This window comes from Lipotes vexillifer, unplaced genomic scaffold (assembly GCF_000442215.2).
Source record: "Lipotes vexillifer unplaced genomic scaffold, Lipotes_vexillifer_v1.1 scaffold91, whole genome shotgun sequence".
Taxonomy (NCBI): Eukaryota; Metazoa; Chordata; class Mammalia; order Artiodactyla; family Lipotidae; genus Lipotes; species Lipotes vexillifer.
The window spans coordinates 5,210,634-5,230,029 of NW_006777583.1; the positions used below are offsets into that span (position 1 = coordinate 5,210,634).

The 19,396-nt window shown below is 41.0% G+C and overlaps 1 protein-coding gene across 1 annotated transcript; it reads right to left on the minus strand.

Annotated features, from left to right (window-relative positions):
* Positions 1–6,005: 6,005 nt before the first annotated feature.
* CDO1 (cysteine dioxygenase type 1) lies at positions 6,006–18,034 on the minus strand. The gene is made up of 5 exons (XM_007451215.1): positions 17,657–18,034; positions 14,271–14,348; positions 12,546–12,700; positions 7,262–7,431; positions 6,006–6,397 (listed from the first exon to the last, which is right to left on the minus strand). The coding sequence occupies exons 1-5, from the start codon at positions 17,824–17,826 to the stop codon at positions 6,368–6,370; spliced, it is 603 nt and encodes a 200-aa protein (XP_007451277.1). The 5' UTR covers positions 17,827–18,034; the 3' UTR covers positions 6,006–6,367.
* Between the last annotated feature and the right edge of the window lie 1,362 nt (positions 18,035–19,396).

Genomic DNA, 19,396 nt, shown 5'->3' on the forward strand with positions numbered 1-19,396 from the left:
AGCTACAGGAAGGTGAAAATGAAATTCTATGGAAGCCCAAAGATGGAGAGGTTCCCTCTCACTGGGGTACTTCTGAAAGAATTGGTATTTGAGCTGGGCCTGAGAGAAGGAAGAGTTGCTGTTACCCTCAGAAGGGAGGGTACTGGGACAGACCTCATTTTAGGCAGGAGACAGGAAAACAAAGTCAGTGAGGTAGGAAAGTGTTATGTGGCCAGAGCGCAGGGAAGCCTAAGATCTGAATGGAAAATCTGGCTCAGCTGGGGAGGAGAAGGGGGCAGTTAGAGCAGGAGTCGGGCAGGAGATACACGAGGTGTGGTCCCAGCAGGAGCTGGAATGCGGTTCTAACAGACTTATGCAGTCATACAGATTTAGGAATGAACATTAAGAGAAGGATTTGAGTAACTCACAACGGCAATGCCAAGACCCCAACTCCTCAGTCTGATTTTATACAGGCTGGGTAGGAGTGATGGGGTAGTGTTGCTGCTGGGAGAGCATGGTCTACCAACTCCTAATAAGCCCTGAAGAGAAATGCCTGATCCTACCTCTTAGTGACTTTCTGGTCACTTTAGAATATGACAGTTTTGACACCTTTTGTTTTCAACTTTAGGATTTAGCTAGATTCTGGGACAATGAAAAAAGCCCACTTGCCTCCTATAACATAAAGCTGTACTTCTGGTGGAAAAATGTTATTCATGGGTTAGAACTGATGAAGGATATTTCCTTATTGGAGGTTTCCTTGGAGAACACTCATAAGTCTATCTGTAAATTCCTGTCTTTGGAGTGATGGGGTATGTTACAAGTTTCATTAGTAAGTGAAAGAAAAACAGCTAGCGTTGAATCATTTAAATTAGTGTTATCACGGGTAAAAAGGTGATGGTGATGTAGTTGCTATGATCTTTCATTCATTCCTTCATTCATTAACTCAACAACTATCTGTTGACCTCCCAAGTAGTAAACACCTGTTGATTTTATCTGCCTAGCCTCTAGTCTCCCCTTTCCCCTTTCTTCTCATAACAGAATTCTGATTTCCCTTGGTGACCTTGCCCCCCACACTAATCCATTTCATTTGGTGGAACCGGTTCCATCCCTGACTCCAGAGACAAACAGATGACTCAGGCCAGGGCTGAGCTCATATCTTGCTGTCCATAGTGACTTGGTCAGGGATGGGCATATGAGGCAAATCAGAGTCCACATAGCTAAATCCATAAACTTCTATGGAAAGATTGTACCCTTATTCTGCCAAAATTGAAATGGACATTGTAAGCCTGGAGATACTGGGAATCATCTTATACCACAAGGGTAGACTTCAGAGTCAGGAGAGCAGAGAACAAGGTAAGAGTACTGAAAAGCTCTTTGAAGCTTTTGACCCGCCCTTGCCTGAGGACTCCCTGGACTTGACAGTTACATGAGCTCATTTTGTTCAAGTCAGTTGGGTCACATGTTGTCACTTGCAATTCAGTGAGTCCTAATCAAAACAACCTCGAATACTGGTCTGGTGCCATGGGGTATAACTATGAACATAGTCCCAAAGATTATAACTTGTGCTCTTTCAAATAAGTAGGAATAAAGCACAGCTCGGTCCCAACCTTTGCTGACAGAATAATTAATTGGATCCACCTGGGGAAAATACAACTCTTTACTGTCCCGTTCAGCCTGAGTACCTCCTGAGTATTTATTTATTTATATTTTTAACTATGAAGTCAGGAACCAGTTGACAGATTTCAGACAGGAAAGCCACAGAATCACCATTGCGTTGTTAACTTTCTGTCCCTGCTTAATTGTTTTTCTCTTCTGCCAAAGGTCCAACGTGTCCCGGGCAGAACCAACATCTATTTTGGTTTTCCCGTTGCCTAGCAGTGTGTCCTTGGGTAAGCTATTTTATCTACATCTGCCTACATGTCCCCATCTCTGAAATGGGGAGGGGAGAAATAATATCCCTGTCTCACTTTAAAGGATTTCTCTGAAGTGACAATAACATTTTTCTATATATGTAAAAATCCAATAACAGTGAAAGGATAAAAATGTATATTTAAACAGTCCAGGCAAACCTTGTCTTTATTTTGAATTGGCTGAATAGCCTTAGATATAGTGGTATATGCTGTCAAATATTTAGCAGACTCTCTTGAGGTAGAGAATTACATACTTTGATTTGTAGTATTGACAGATTGCCACAATGTAAATATTCCCATTATGGCCAATTTTAATCTACCAATCAGCTTGTGAGATTCCTCAATATCAGCTCCCACAGGGCTGTGTGAACCTGGGCGGCACAATGCTGCTCTGGGACAGCGGATAACCCTAACTTCACCTGCCTCATTTTCCTCACGTATCAAAAGATTTGTTTGACAATATGCTCACTCAAGTACATTTCATCTTCATGATTCCATGCTAGCATTATATTTATCAGTTAGATGAATCCTGCATAAACTCATTATAATCATACTTTCATTCACTGAAAGGTGCATCTTAGTGATCTATTGCTGTAATGACACATTTTTTCTTATGACATGTCCAGGAGGGCTCTTGGCATGGAAGGCTAATCAATGTTCAATTGCATTAGATTACTTTCTAGCTCTATATTTCTTCCCTTCATGTGCAAGGAATTTTTCTGGTTGCACTTTTAGGTAAATATACATGCCACTGCAGCATATGATATACAAATTTAAATATGTCAAGCAGATGACCATCTCCTTGTATAAGGATATCTCTCAGACTACTGACTTAGGCTTAAGTCAGTGCTCAAAATCACATTCAGCAGATCTGTCTCTGAGATTCTTTACATCTCTTTGTGAATTACTTAAGAAATAAACAAAATGCCCCTCATTAAGCAACCTGAGGCATGTTTTCAAATAGCACATAAAGCCATCACATCTTCAATCATTCAAAAATGTCAGTGACAAAAGCAAACAAAAACCAAATGTCAGGAACGCATCAGCTTTCCTATGGAGCATGGGCAGAATCCTAAATTTATCATTAGTTTTCTCACGAACACAGGGCTTTCCTATTTGTGATAAGTAATCTCTGTGTGTCAGGCTTCTGACAGTTGGAGGCTTCAAGAGAACACACTTGACCAATGAATAGGTGGAAGTGGCTGAATTGAAGTGATGACATCAGGTGACAGCTTCTGCACTCAAGTGGTCCTCTCCAGCCAGGGCAGCTTGCCATGACCCTCCACTATTACCTCATTTTTGGGGGCTGAGTTATCTTGGTCGTTTTGTAATAAAGACATGTCAACTGATACTTGTGAAATGACATCACATACATGGTTATTCATTGCAGAATTGTTTGTAACTGTTAAAGGTTGGAAATCATGTCAAAGTCCATCAATAGAGGACTGGTGGACTAAACTATGATACATTCATATAGTGTAATACCACGCAGCCAGCCATCAGTACAAAAGAATGAGTGAACTGTCTGTATTCGGATATGGAAAGATCTTATAAGTGCACCATATGGATTTTAGAATGCTACCCTGTGTAAACAATGGGGAAAAGTAAATGAGGAAACACAAGAGAGTGGTAATATAGGTTAGGTTACATGGACAGAGGAAAACTGAGAGCCTGCGGATTGGATGAAAAAGATACTTTTCACCACGATGCCTTTCATATCGTTTGTATTCTCTATGATAGGAAGTCTTATCTATTCCAACACACACATACACACACACACACACACACACACACTTTTCTCCCACATACACTTTCTTTAAAGAAATAACTTATTGTGGGAAAATAAATGTTTACTATTTTAATTATTCATAAATTCCCAATTCAGTCATATCAGATACATTCACGATGCTGTGTACCCACCATCACTATCTATACCCCAATCATTTTCATCAACCCCAACAGAAACTCTGGACCTGTTAAACCGTAACTCCCATTTCCCCCTACCCCTTAGCCTCTAGTAACCTCTAGGCTACCTTTTTTTCTCTACAAATTGGCCTTTTCTATGTATCTTGTATAAGTGGAATCATATATTATTTGTCCTTTCGTGTCTGGCTTATTTCAGTATCCCACATACACTTTTCAAGAAAACATCTATCAACTAGGCAAAGTTGTGAAAGTCCGCAATGTCTTTAGAGAGAACTGACCTTGTGAAATGTGTAGATATGTCTCAGACAAGGTTGCACCAGCCTCTGGTGATTCCTAGAAACCTCACTGTAACTTTTAAAAGGTTAGCTAGTAGCCCAGCTTGCTAATACCTTCCTTGCTCTGAAAATGAAGTGAAATAGCCACCATTTGCCACGAGACTTGGGAAAGCCTCACACAGGGCAGAGCTCTTTAATTGGGGCCTAAAGGCCTTCACAGGGTCCAGGAATCTTTTCTGAAATTGTATGCAAATTTGTTGTGTGTGGGCCTTTCTGGAGAGTTCTTTAGCATCTGAGATTTCTAAGTGGTTGCAGTCAGAAAAAAAAAAAAAAGACTAAGCACCATTATTAGATGTAATGCTGTCCCTTCCCATGAAACACAGGTAAGAGGCCTTCATTCATCAACCAGTTTGTCCAAGTATATGGTTAATGAACCCACACCAAAAGATAAGCCTCTGACATGGGCCTTGCACATGGCACCATGAAGCTTCTGACTTCTGACCAACAGAGCTGTAGGAAAATAAGTTTGTGGTAGTGTTACAGCAGCAGTAGAAAACCAGTACAATACCTAATTCACAAGGAAGTTTTCTGGAATTCAGTTTGTTAGTACATCTAAACAACTTGTAACAATGCTTAGTATATTGTAGGTACTCAGTAAATGTTCACATCCTTCTCAAAGGTGAGAGGAAGCACAGGTATAATGATGTAAATAATTCTATGACGTGGTATAAACACCACAATCAACGGCCTAACCAGAACCATCTTCAAAGGACTTTACTTTCTAATTAAGTTCCCAAAGATAATAAATTCCAAGATTACGACAGATATTCCCAAGAAAATTGCCTAAAGTGGGGGCAGCAAACTCAAATGCACGTGTGGGCTCTGTAGGTAACATGAATAAGGGAAACAGGCAAGCTGGGGATTGCCGCAGATCAGGGAGGCGGCCCCATCCAGAGGGCAGATCCCAGCCCCGTTAAGTGATAGCAGTGCAATGCAGGTTCAGTCTTGCCAGATACTTCAAAGTCCATTCCTTCTTCTGTGAAATCTCTGGTTTTTAACTGTTGGAATCCAATTCATATTTAAACACATAGAGACCCCACACACAATTTTCAGGCTAAACTGATTGTCTATGAGCTGCCCTAGGGCCAGAGACCCTCGGGTTGGTATCTCTGGCCAGTTGGTGAACACATATAAAAGCCCCAAAAGGTAAGCTCTTTTTTTTTTTTTTTTTTTTTGCGGTATGCGGGCCTCTCACTGTTGTGGCCTCTCCCGTTGCGGAGCACAGGCGCTCCGGACGCGCAGGCTCAGCGTCCATGGCTCACGGGCCCAGCCGCTCCGCGGCATGTGGGATCTTCCCAGACTGGGGCACAAACCCGTGTCCCCTGAATCAGCAGGCAGACTCTCTCAACCACTGCACCACCAGGGAAGCCCGGTAAGCTCCTTTTGAATGCAGTTTTTGGCCTTCTTATATTCTTACATCATAAAAGCATCTTTTGCAGTGCTTTTGGTAGTCTGCATAAACCTAAGAAGCTGTGAATTATATGAAATTCTTATGTGAAAGAGAAAGACAACTTCAAATTATGTTCAAATCCACTTTTATTAAAATTATTTGGCAATTCTGGCAGCAGTACAAAGTCTTTGACCACTGGACACATTAGACATGATTTTATAGTTTTGGTTTGTTGTGGGTTTGCGTACCTGTATTTTTCTAAATCTTCTGCCCTTCATTTCATTACCATATGGCAAAGTGCCTTAAGTTTCTCTATCTACAATACCCTATTATTTATAGAACAGGAATTTATAAAATAAGATTGAAAAAATAAAATGCACAGATTCAAAAACTTCTCTTCAAATATTAAGTACAAAGTATAATAAAGACATCTACATTTAGTCCTCCAAGTAACAAGGTGGGTGGTTTGATGTCTTGTTTTTATTTATTGCTAATTATAGTTCAGAGACCAGTGTTTCCAAAAACTATAAAAACCTTCATCGATATTCCCAGTATAGTTCCAATGGGTTTAGAGGGTAAAATGAGTGGAGCACTTGATTTGGCCTTTAAAATCACAAGCCTTTTTATCTTAGTGGGATTTTTTCTTCTACAGTAGCTCAGGGCACTATTTGCTTACTTAATGCCTTATAATTAGCATCTGCCTTATAGTAGATCTAAGTATTGGCCTTGTAAAGTATATTACTGGACAGCAAATAGAAGGAGGGCTTCCTGTCCAAGGCAAATCTTTCACCGGACCTTAAAGTAAAACCTCAGAGGGTCTGGTGCTCTTAGTTGTTCTCCAGTGATCCTGAAGTTGTCTGTAAGAAAGAAAAAAAGAAAGCTGTGTAAGAATCTTTACATGAGACATTTCTGCTTGTTCTAAGTAGTCCTGCTTTTCTGGCAGTATATGAAAATCCACTGCATGGCAATGGAGCCCTGTTTCATTCCTGTGATAAGAATATCTCTTGGGGCTCGGAATGCAGGAAATAAACAGAGCAATCACTTGAGAAAATTCTGCCCTAGCTTCTTTCAAAGGCTGTACTTTCATAAGACTGATAAGGTTGTTCAGTCTTTGTTTTCATGTATTGTGTATTTCTGGGCATTCCCATGACTACTAACTAAAGACCATTCCCCTAAATGGCCAATTTATTTCAGTGATAGAAGATTGCCACACCATATTATTGTTGGTTGCCATCACTACTCAAAGACAAAGCAACTTGGCAATCAAAACAGGCAAGTTTCTTTATTATTATCAGAATAGGGTCTCAACTTTGCAAAGGTTAACTATGTAAATTATTTGTGTTATCTCAGCAAACTGGAACTATGGACATTAAGTCATAGTAGTAGCAGTTTTATCAATATAGTTCTCACTCTTATTTCCCTAATAAATGAAGAGAAAATATTTTCTTTAGGAATAAGCATACAGTTTGAAATTTTGAATAAGCAATTCTTTGCATCTAATTTAAGTATTATTTTATAAATTGAAAATACAGTCTCCAAAGTTAAAGAAAATAATAGAATATAATGGGCCTTTTCTCCAAGTTAAGACTTATCTCAAGAATACTTAAAAATACTTAAAACTTAAGATATTTAAATAATACCTAGAAAAAAAAAGCAATGCATCAGTGTAATGCTGCCAACCCACAAAGCATTTAAACACAGGAGAGAGAAATTATACTTACAAATGGAGTCCTGATTCCAAATTTGCTATGGAATGTCATGGTGACTTTGTTTTTATGTCCTGTTCTTTGATCAAAGGCATGGCACGTATCAAAAGGCGGACTGTACAAGTGAAGGCTCACGGCAGGTTCTGTATGGCTAATATTCTCTACTCGATGTAAGCCAATGGAATCTAAACAATATTGAAGAGGGGTGGGTAGATGAAGGAGCTTAGATGCTAGCTGTAGGTAAAAATCTGGTCAATTGCCCAAGATCCTAAATCAACTGATACATATGAATTATTAAAAGTTAGTTAGAATTGAACTTCCAGTTAAAAATAGTAAATGACACACATTCTGCTTTCTCCTAAAAACTTCCCTACAACTGCAGTAAAAGAATAAAAAGGACATCAACATACAAAGATAAAGGGAAAAGAAAAAACTTTTTTATTAAAGTTTAAAAAAAAATCTTTAAAAATTTGAAAACTTAGAAGTAGATGGATGGCTTTGCAGAGGAGAGAAAGCTAAATCCTCAGCTACCCTTGGAGATGGCCAAGAAATAACCTGATTTATATCCTGAAACTAACAGACAGCTCAGGAACTGGCAGCACATGTACTTCCTGAAATGAAGGTGAACATGGGCTATAAATACAAGAACTGGTTGAAGCCTATTTAAGTTTCATCACAAAGCTTTTTCACCACCTCACCTTCCCTCCATCCCTGGTAGAAATTGGAGATCTATTCTCTAGAAAGAGTACAACAGATAAACTCAGGACTGGTGGATACCTGGTGAAAAACAGGTGACTTAAGTGAAAATTTACACACTGAGTGGTAAGATCTCCACTTTCTTCATCACATGGCTGCCAGAATGCTGCCAGACAGGAATTTCTTCTCCAGGCAGGAGATGGGAAGCAGCTTCTCTGAGAATCTGATGAGCTCAAGAAAAAAGTCCTGAGGATATCACCACTGATTGTTCCTCAAGGAAAAGATTTACCAGATGATCCTAGAGTGAAGTCCAGTTGACAAACACCATCCATGTTTGAAAGCTACCAATTAACTTTTTTGTCTCTGGTTTTTAAATATTAGCACATAGTCAAGGCCATCACACATGTGAGCAGAGCCTCTAGTATAAAAGAGGTCAGAGCAACCTGAAAAAAAGGCAACATGAAATAGACACTACTCAAGAGAAGCCTTAAAAAAACAAAACCAAAAACTTATCATTAATATCTTCAAAGAGCTAAGAGGAAGGGAATTCCCTAGCAGGCCAGTGGTTAGTGCTTTCACTGCTATGGCATGGGTTCAATCCCTGGTCAGGGAACTAAGATCCCTGCAAGCCACACAGCGTAGCCAAAAAAAAAAGAAAATAAAAAGAGAGATGAGGAAAATACTATATAAAAAGGACTAGAGAATAAAAAGAGCTTTTAGAAATATAAAGATGATAGCAGAAATAAAAATCCGAATAGAAGGGTTGGAAGAAAAAGCTAACAAAGACTCAAAGAACAAAGGGCCAAAGATAGAACATAGGAAAGATTTAAAAAAAACCCAAAACCCCAAAAAACTAGAGGACTAGTTCAGGAGGTTTAATATCTGATCAACAGTAGTTTCAGAAACAGAGCAACAACCACAAAATCAAAGAAACAACTTGAGAATATTTTCTTGAATTGAAGGACATGAATTTCTAGATTGTTAAGAACCTACTGAGCTCCCACCACAATGAGTGTCATGAAACAAACTGCATCACTGTGATACTGGGGACAGAGAAAAGACACCCAAAGAGAAGTCCCCAAAAGTTTCTAGAGAGAAATAATAGGATTCATACATAGTAAGATTCAAAAATCAGAATGGTACCAGGCTTTGAACAAGAAGAATGGAAAATGAAAGACAAAAGATTACCTTCATAGTTCTGAGAGAAAATGACTGCCAGGTCATGATTTCATATCCAGCTAAATTATCTATCAAGTTGCAAGGGTTGTATATAGAGATTTTTAGATATAAGAGGTCTCAGAAATTTAGTTTCCACGAACCCTTTCTCATAGGGCCATTGGAGGATATGTTCCACCAAAACAAGGCCACGAACCCAAGACAAAGCAGACGAGACCAGGAAACAAGGGGATAAGCACCAGGAGGGAGTAAAGGGAAAGCCTGGATGATGTGAGGGGACCACAGGATGAGCCCTGGCCAACCAATCCACACTGAAGGAAGTCAAAAGGCCTGGGGGAGACGCCTTCAAGAAGACTAAAATAAACAAAATACTTGATTTTTATAACTATGTTGATAAGAAATTTATATAGTAAGGAGAGAGTTGGAAGATTAATCAAGGAAGGAATTCAGTGTATTAGTGTAGTTAGTATAGGCACCTAATTTGGCCTTATGCTTTACGATCTAGCTCCATGAGCTTGCATGACAAAGAAGAGCAAAGCCCAGAAGCAGACGACTTTGGTTCTACTCCCAGCTAGACTGACTAACATTGAACAACTCAGAACTTCTTGGATCTTCTGTCTTCCTCGTTTAAAAAAATGGGGCCTGGGCTTCCCTGGTAGCACAGTGGTTGAGAGTCCGCCTGCCGATGCAGGGGACAAGGGTTCATGCCCCGATCTGGGAAGATCCCACATACCACGGAGCGGCTGGGCCCATGAGCCACGGCCGCTGAGCCTGCGCATCCGGAGCCTGTGCTCCGCAACGGGAGAGGCCACAACAGTGAGAGGCCCGTGTACCGCAAAAAAACAAAAACAAAAACAAAAACAAAACATGGGGCCTAATTCTCAGATCTGCAAACTCTTTGATTCTATAGCCTACTGCTTTTATAATACACTGGCTTGCTTTTGAACAAAAGTTAAACATTCTGAAGAACTGACTGCCCTTTATACAAATAACTTTTTTTCCTCCAGTTGCACCTCCAATAGACCACCCAATGCAAGCAAAGATCGCACAAAAACAAGTCACCCATCCTTTAGAAGTCCCCAAAGCTCACGTCTGATCCCTAAATGTTAGTAATCCCAGCATTATTATTATTATTATGTCTGTGCCTCCTTTTCCTTTATGCCAATGATGTACCCTCTGTCACAGTAATATTGGACTTTTCTTGGTGATACTTAGGGATGCCAGCTTGGATGAGGCAATGTTCACCTTCTGCCTATTACAATAAGTAACTTGATCTCCTTGCCCCACTCTCCCTTTCTTCCACCCTATGACGCATATTGCTACTGGATTAATCAAGATATTCCCGAACAAAATTCTGCTGACCAAAGAAAGTTTTTACTTTAAGCTAGTCTTGGAGGCTAAGGCCCTGATCTTACTTTACTCTCCTACTACTCCTATCCAAGCCCATTCATCTTCCCCTCCGGCTAGACCGTTCCTGCATAGTTTCCCTTCTTTGCAACGTTTGAATGAACAACGTTCTTTGAACATGGGTTGTGCCTTCACCCATGTTCTTTCTTGTACTTGAAACACCTTTCCCCCCCAATCACTATCCACATCTAGCCCTCCTCCTGCATCTGTAAAAAATCAAAGGTTACAAGTTGGTGGCTTTTGAATAATGCATCTACAGAAATATTTCGCCTGTCCTATCGAGTATTTTACTGATTGGCAGAATTTCCCATAACAATCAGAATTTCCCACCTCTATGGAAAAAGAAGTCAGGACGATCTCACTGGAGCTGGGTGACCACGTTGTCCCTTTAGACAGGGCAGCTTGCACACCAGTTCCCACAGCCTAGTTCCGGCCTGCATCACTCACTCACTTTACCTGCTTGGCTCCTACAGACTTTTGCATTGAAGACCCTTAAAAAAAAAATCTTAGGTGTTCTCCAAGATCTAATGTAGCTTTATAATGACTCTAGCTGAAAGTTATTACTCTGAAAGGCTTTTGGCTTTATTGTGAGCAGTACCAGCAATCTTGTTCTTAGAAATCTGGTGTGCCTGCTATATACAGCAACCCTCAAATAAGAGTCTCCTACCATCTGAGAAACTAACTCCTTTGTTATGTGAATGGGGGAAAAACTTCCTATACAATCTGACTTCTGTAACTGACTTGCATTCTTAAACTAACTGAACAAATTTAGGCCAAGTATCAAAAACGTTAAGATCTAAGAAGAAAGAACCTGCTTTGCCAGAAAAAGCTCTGTAATATTTTATTTTATATAAGTGGGATAGCATCCTAACTAAGACCGTGGGCTTTGGCATCAAATTCTTTGGGTTCAAATCCTGAGTGACCTTGGACAGGTTATTTAATCTTCCTATGTGTTGGCAATTTCATCTGTAAATGGGAATAATATAAAAAGTTATCTCAGGACTTCCCTGGTGGTACAGTGGTTAAGAATCTGCCTGCCAATGCAGAGGACACGGATTCGATCCCTGGTAGGGGAAGATCCCACATGTCACAGAGCAACTAAGCCCGTGCACCACCAACTACTAAGCCCATGTACCTAGAGCCCGTGCTCCACAACAAGAGAAGCCACCACAACGAGAAGCCCATTCACCGCAACTAGAGAAAGCTCGCACATAGCAACGAAGACCCAATGCAGCCAAAAATAAATAAATTAATTATAAAAAAAAGTTATCTCATGGAAGCTTTAAGGAGCTTTTTGGTAAGTTACTAAGTCCTTTAGGAACACAGATGTTAATCACTGCCTCTACTGAAGAGCATTTGGCTCTCCCATATCACATTTAGAAGAAAGAATAAATTCTTTGTAAGAGATCTAGAAATCTCTTTGTAAGAGATCTTTGTAAGATCTTTGTAAGAAAGATCTTTGTAAGAAAGATCTTTGTAAGAAAGATCCTTGTAAGATCTTTGTAAGAAATCTAGAAATCTCTTTGTAAGAGATCTAGATCTTTGTAATTCTTTGTAAGAGACCTAGAAATCATTGCTAAATAATGTGCTTCAAAAAATTTCTCTTGAGAATACTCTTTTTAAAGTAAGCTGTATGCACTTTAGTAAAACAGGGACATTCTTAATCAGTTCTGGAACATTTCTTTACATTTTCTAATGAAACACTAACACTTCCAACTTGGCCTCACGCCTTTATTAAAAGACTCTACTTATGTAAATTCATGTTCGATTCTAACTGTCCTAAGACTTGGTAGGTAAATGACTCTTCAGTGGACACTAACCTGCATGCATATGTTTTTAATAAGTGATTCCAATCCACACGCAAAGCTTTAAAAAGACAAAACCCACTGCTTTTAGATTACTTCCTAAGCAGATGAAATCATGACTCCACGATCCAGGTTCTATTGCACACATATAAGCAAGCAATATTTCAAGTGGGAGTTCAAGGTTTTTCCCACTTGTTAGAAAAATTGGATGTTACCGTTGATGTAGGCACACTGGTTTTCCCTCAAGATTCTTTCAGACTTCTTGATCATCTCATTGGATTTTTTGTCAGGCCAGGCAAATAATGTCTCCTTTAGATTTCCCTGCAGCATCTTCAGAAAGCAGTGGGAGTCAGTGTGATCGTGGATACTGCTATATATACACAAAATGACAACTAAACTCAGTAGGTGGTCCAGAACCCACACTTGTAACAATCTGTCCACAGCTTAACAGCTGCGACTGTCAATAGGACATCTCCCAGGCCAATATCCATTTCAGCTGGAGTTTTAAATGTCATCAATTTATAATTCAACATTGTTCAGGGCAAAGTAATAAAATACTATGTCTTCCATATCAATGCATATAAGGGGTACAGTTTTGACCCATAGCCCTACTGAAGAACAATTCATCTTTTTAAACCTTGTTGTAATACTACTTTGATAAGAGAAACACAAAACCAGTAACCATTTATCTTCTCCAAAATATAGCTTTTAATAACTCAATTAAGCTGGGCTAGAACTTGACTTAAAAACTACATTACAGAAATTTTAGAGCGGAAAAAAATCCTTTATCTGTAACTGCATCACAATGAGAAGATCACATAACAGTGTTTTTTTCCAGGCTTTTTCTTTTTTCTCCTTCCTCTGGGGGACAAAAGGTATGCACATGTGTGTTACCAGCTGAAAATTATACTATAAAGCATATGAAATGTTAATATTTTATACATTTAGAGTATCCTATCTGTGATTACCTCCCAATATTGATGGGAGAAAAAAAGCAAATTGGATCTGGAGAAAGAATTTATTCCTATAATCTTAAATAGTATTTAAGTTTATTACATAGTATTAGCTATAGGGTTGATTAAAAAATATGAACCTGTATATGCTATAGCATGTATTTCATATGTTGAATTCTGTTACCCCATATATGTATCATGACAACTTGTTTCCTAATTCACAGAGCCTTGTTCTACTCCTGACATATAATCTGCTTTCAAGAAATATTGAGAGAATGAAAACAACTTCATTGTATATGAGTAAATAAATGCACTCTATAGACCTAACTTTCCAAAATCTTGTAAATTCATGTTTACTTTTTCCCACCAAAAATGGATTATTGGCTTTTTTTTTTTTTTTTTTTTACCATTCTCAAGAGACTGAGAAGGATCTGCTTAAAGAGGTAACAATACTTGACTGGTAGTAAGACTTGCAAATGTATAAAATTAAGGGACCAAGTTTCAAGAATTGGTATTAGTCTAAGTTGTCTTATCTTCTGTATACAGAAAATAAACAATTAGCTTGAAGTAGAAAGAAATTTTCTGAATTTGTGAATTGCTTTTCTAGCTCCAAATCTGGATGCTTTGGTCTTTGGTCCGACAATTGTTTACACACTTCAAAGCACCACAAAGGTCAAGTTTTAGCACAACTTCATAGAAAGTTTAACTCCACAGAACACAGAGAGATTAAATTAAGCTGGTTACTTACCTCCACCTCCTTTGATTTACTACTCATTTGGGGGGAAGGTCTGTCATAATACATGGTATATACTAAACCCCTCACGCTAATTCCCATGAGAATTTTTGCTGGGATTAGGGGACATTGTGAACAAATAATTACAACATGTGATTTGTTAGTGCTCACAAGGCATGTGGCCAGCCTGGCACTGTACTTTTCACATGCTGGAATAAATACTGAATAAATATCTGAATGAATAGTTGTATTACCTGCCATGTCCTTCGCCCCAACATAGAATCATGAGATTAAATTTTCCATTTCCTTGATCCACAAGATTTCGGGTATATCTGAAAAGAACGTTTTCAGAAGTTTGAATTTGGTGGATGAGACAAACACAGGGAAAAATAAGTGTGTCATACAGTATCATTCATTTACAAATGCTAATATTTTTACCTTGAAGCAACTTTAAATGTGGTTGTCTAATTAGAAATTGAGCACAAATGAAAGCAAATATTTTTTCACAGTTCATTTAGACATTTTTGTATTTTGAATCACTGTGTTTATAGCTGCTCAGTTCTAATTAATGGCACGAAAAAGGTAAGAGAAAAAAATTAAATTCCTTGAGTCTCCATGTGACAGCCTCAAACTGATAAAAAGAATAAAAATTTCTCACAAAAAGCATTTTCAAAGTGCACTACTGCTCTAAGCAAGAATGTTGCTATTGTCTTTTTTTGCCCCTCCCTGTAGCTAAACTAGAATTTGAGAAACAAAGTTTCATTAAGTAACTGTTCTAGAATTCTCTTTAGTTTTACTAGAGTCCAGACACTAGCGACATCCACATTCAAAAGCATCATGATGAAACGTCCTCCACAAATAGAGCGAGCGTTGACCTAAGTACCAGAACAAAAGCGACTACACTTGGGAAGTAAAATAACACTCTAAACCTTTTACAATGAGGAGAAATTAGTAATTAGCCCCCAGAAATCCCAAACCAAAACAACCACATCCACACCATCCCCCCACCCCCTCCAAAAAAATCAACTTTAAAGTTTCTATTGGTCCCACAGGTACTCTTGACACCATCTAATTAACAAAGTTTGATAATTATGACATACATTTAGACTAATTTAAACTTTTTATTGGAGCACAGTTGCTTTACAATGCTGTGTTAGTTTCTACTGTACAGCAAAGTGAATCAGTTATACGTATACATATATCCCCTCTTTTTGGATTTCCTTCCCATTTAGGTCACCACAGAGCATTGAGTAGAGTTCCCTGTGTTATACAGTAGGTTCTCATTAGTTATCTATTTTATTCATGGTAGTGTATATATGTCAATCCCAATCTCCCAGTTCATGCCCCCCGCCTCCCGGCCCTTTTCCCCTTGGTATCCAGACATTTGATCTCTACGATAGACTCATTTTTAAGGAAAGGAATCTTTATCCCTTTTGTTTGTTCACATGGTCATCTGTTCACTTATGTCCCACATGTCCCTTCCTCCCCTAAGCTGGAGGCCAGGTGCTGGCAGAGTAGGATCACTGAGAGAGTTGATTAGTAAGTGCTTTTTAGATATCAGTCTACTTTGGAGCCCTTTTAATGACCTAGCAGGTGGCTGTGCACACAGCCTTTAATTCACAGTAAATGGTTCCTGTACCAGAGATCCTACTTTTCTCTCCTCCAGCCCTAGGGTCTTGCTTCTCTGGGGCTTCTTCCAGACAGTTTACTGCTTGGCCCCCAGTGGAACATACTTTGTGTTGATTCTTCTGCACTGGCCTTCCCAAGGTCAGAGATCAGATTCCTTCACAGTACTAGGACACTTATTACATGCGCAAAATACTACCACATTGATTTCTGCTCTCCCATCTCTCTCCCTCCCTACTCCAACTGCCCGCCTAGGAGTGTACCCATTATTTTACTGAGCTGTGCTTCAGAAATCTGTGGAATAGGTCAATCCAAAGGTTTCAAGTGGTTTAGAGCTTGTCAATCAAGATAAATTCAAGGCCCCTGGAAATGCCCTTGTTCTATAGATTAAAAGCCCATACAGCATACCCTGCTTAATTAATTTCACTTGGTCAGTAATAAATCTAGGCAGAAGAAAACTATTATGGCCACTTTGTGTCTACAGGGGGTTTAGCAGTGGTTTAGAGTGTGGGCTCTAGAACAATAATGCTAATTTGAATCCTGGAGCCGCTAAGGAACATTAGTATGACCTTGTGCAGGTAATCCAACCTTTTCATTGCCTACTATTTCTCACCTGTAAAACAGGGATAAGAATGGTAGCTATCTCAGAGAGCTGTTGTGAGGTAATCAGTTAATACATGTGTCAAGTGATTGGAAGAGTACTAGAGCCCACAACAAGCCCTCAATTACTTGGAGCTAATGGCAAAATTACTCTGGTAGCTTTATGGGCAGCCACAGAAGGATAGGAACCAAAGGAATTTCCTAGAACCACTTGCAAGTGGAAAATAGGATCCTAAGTAGACTTCACTTTTCTATTTCAGTTCCTAAAGTACAACTGAAACAGCCCTTGGCAACAAAACTTTACCAAACACACTGTATATGCTGACGTAAAGTGACTAACTGAAACGGCTTCAAAGGAAAACTTCATCTTTTCTTATTCTTCTCTTTCAACTATGCTCCTTTCCCTGACCTCATCACAACCAACCATTAAGACTGAAGCGCTGGTTACCCTTCGGAAAAGAAACCCTCATTCTTCAGGGTGATTAAATTTTACTTCTCTCCCCAGAGGATTGGTAGGCTGTTTCATTTTTTATTTAATCTCCAAGCCAAGGCATCTCACTCAAGCACCTCTGAGGAGCAGGGGTCTCCAATTTACATTCCAGACCCTCAGATCTAAGGATAAGGAAAAGCATATTGCTTGGGGGCTGAAAGAAAAGCACTCGTTTATTTCGAGAACCTGACAGTGGGTTTAAATAAACCCCCAGCCCGGGGAGTCCAACTGGTTTGGGAGAGGGGGCATCATAAACTGAAAAATAGCAGCTGACAACCCCAAGTCGTTATTTTGTATTAACAAAAATGCTTGTTGGCAGACGCCTGCTTGCAAGCGACCGAGGGAGAAGTGATGGAGAATTGGTGTCGTTTAACTGCGTCCTCCACCGTCACCCTTTTCTCCGGACCACTGTTGGAGTGCTCTCCTGAGAACACCCCGGTTAGCCCAGACAGCCAGAGTCTGAGGGCGTCCAGCCACCGGGGTCTCCCGGTGGCTAGGCTAACCTAGCCTAGTCTCCCTGTGTCCTAGGCTAGCGACGGCTCCGCTTGGCGTGGAGGGGGGGGGGGCGGCGGGTGGCAGAAGGAGTGGCCGTTCGGAAGCCGAGGGGTTGATCAACAAGAAAAGAACAGAAAACTTGCACCGCTCGGTGGTCTCCCCTCTGGGAGCCTGACGCAGTCTCCTGCCAGTGGGACACGCCTTCGGCCCAAAGCGCCGAACGCCAGCCCCGGTGCTCGCGGGCGAGGAGGCACGGCGCTGGGGTTCGGGAAACGGCCGGGAGCACTGGGAGGGTGGGCGCTGCGGGTGCCGGGCGGCCCGCGCTCTCCGGGAGTCAAGACCCGCTCCCCACGCGCCCGCGCCGGCGCCCGCTCGGACTCAAGAGTCGGCGCCGGAGAGTCTCGGCGATCAGGGCAAAAGCACGCTCACCTGTACTGGTCGAACTTGGCGTACACTGCCCACTCGGCGGGGCTGCTCTCGTAGGCTTCCAAGACGGCCTGCACCTCCTCCACATTGACCTCCTCGCCGGCGAAGAGCTGGTGCAGGATGCGGATCAGATCGGCCAGGGTGCGTGGCTTTAGCACCTCGGTCCGCTCCATCCCTTGCGGACTGGCGGCGCGCGTCTCGCTGCTGGGCTGCGACGGAGGAACTGAGTGAGCCGAGGAGCCGGGGGCGAGAGTTCCTAGCTGCTAGCCAGACAGTTACACACAGACACGAAGACCCCAGATGCACGAGTGCCACAGCGTAAAGAAACCCCCGCCAAGATACCCACCGTGGCGGATCAGAGTACGGGCCGCGCACACAAATCTAGACCAAACCTGCTAGGTTCGGCCTCCCCGGGCCCTTTTTAAGCTCTCGGAGTCACTGGGAATGTACCAACCTCCCTCGGAGGGTGGGGAGAAGCGGGGAGCGGCCTGAAAAGGGTGGAGGAGGCGGCGAGAGCGTGCGGGCAAGGCCCATGCACACGGCCCCGGCTTCCTCTGCACCCCGGCCCTAGCGGAACCCTTCTCTCCCGGGTCCCGGTGCTGGTGGTGGGCTGCGCGCAATCTCTCCCCCACCGCAGCAGACCGTCTTTCGGCCGCCCATCCCAACCCCTCTTCCCCCTCCCCCGCTCCCTGAGGCTCCTCTGTGCTGCCTTGGTTTGCTATGCTAGGACGTCGACAGAAGGGGTCTGGAGAAGGGGCGCAGGACGCTGAGGAAGGACACGGACGCTTTCTTCCAAATGGAGCCGAGGGATTGATTTTGAACAGTTTACAAAGGCTGAGTATGGACTCCACTCCCAAGGTGGAGAGCTTCTGTTCTGTCGATTGAAACCATCGATAATATGCTCCAAGGCTAGGTGAAAATAAGTCAAAGTCTTCTTTTAAAAAAATTTAAATGTGCTGTGCTTAAACTACAGTTTGACAAGGGAGGCTGGGGTCTAGAGCAACACTGGTGAAACAATAGAAGGCCGGGTATCCCTCTTTGATTTTTAAAATCAAACATTTCCTTTAAAATATTGATAATATATCCAGGGCAAAGACCTGATGTGTCAAGTAATGGGTCAAAGAAATGCTCATTTTTTTTTTTGATTCCTAATACAGTAATTTAAAGGGTTCTAATCAGATTATTTAAATCCTTCAATTCTAGGCTTGTGCTTGAAGTAGCCTACCGGTAATACACACAAGAAAATGCATTTCTATGTTGTGCATAGCATGTAGCAGCTTTGAGATTAACACAAATTAAGTATGAATGAAAATAAGGAAAAAGTGAAGGACAGAAGAAATGCCAGTAGAGATTCCTTCTTTCTCACTATAGATGGATTCAGGGTTATTAAAGGTCTAGAGTTCTGGAAGACTGGTCTGTTTCTCCCAGACTTTGCTCCAAGGTATTTTTATGTATATACATATGTATGTATATGTGTATATACTGTATATATTTAAGTTTACTAGTGCCACCTGCAGTCTTAAATATCCCTGATTAAACTGATTACACTAAAACTATTCTAACAATGTTGTTAGGAAGTAAACATAACACCTCAATCATCATTGTTCCAAAAGGGCTACAGGTACAAAGCACTCCAGAGGCCTACCTTTTGTGATGTAGAGGTAGTTAATTAAAGAATTATGGGACAGAGTAACTTGTACCCTTTTCATCATTTACTCATAATTTCTTTATTCTTGTCAGTGT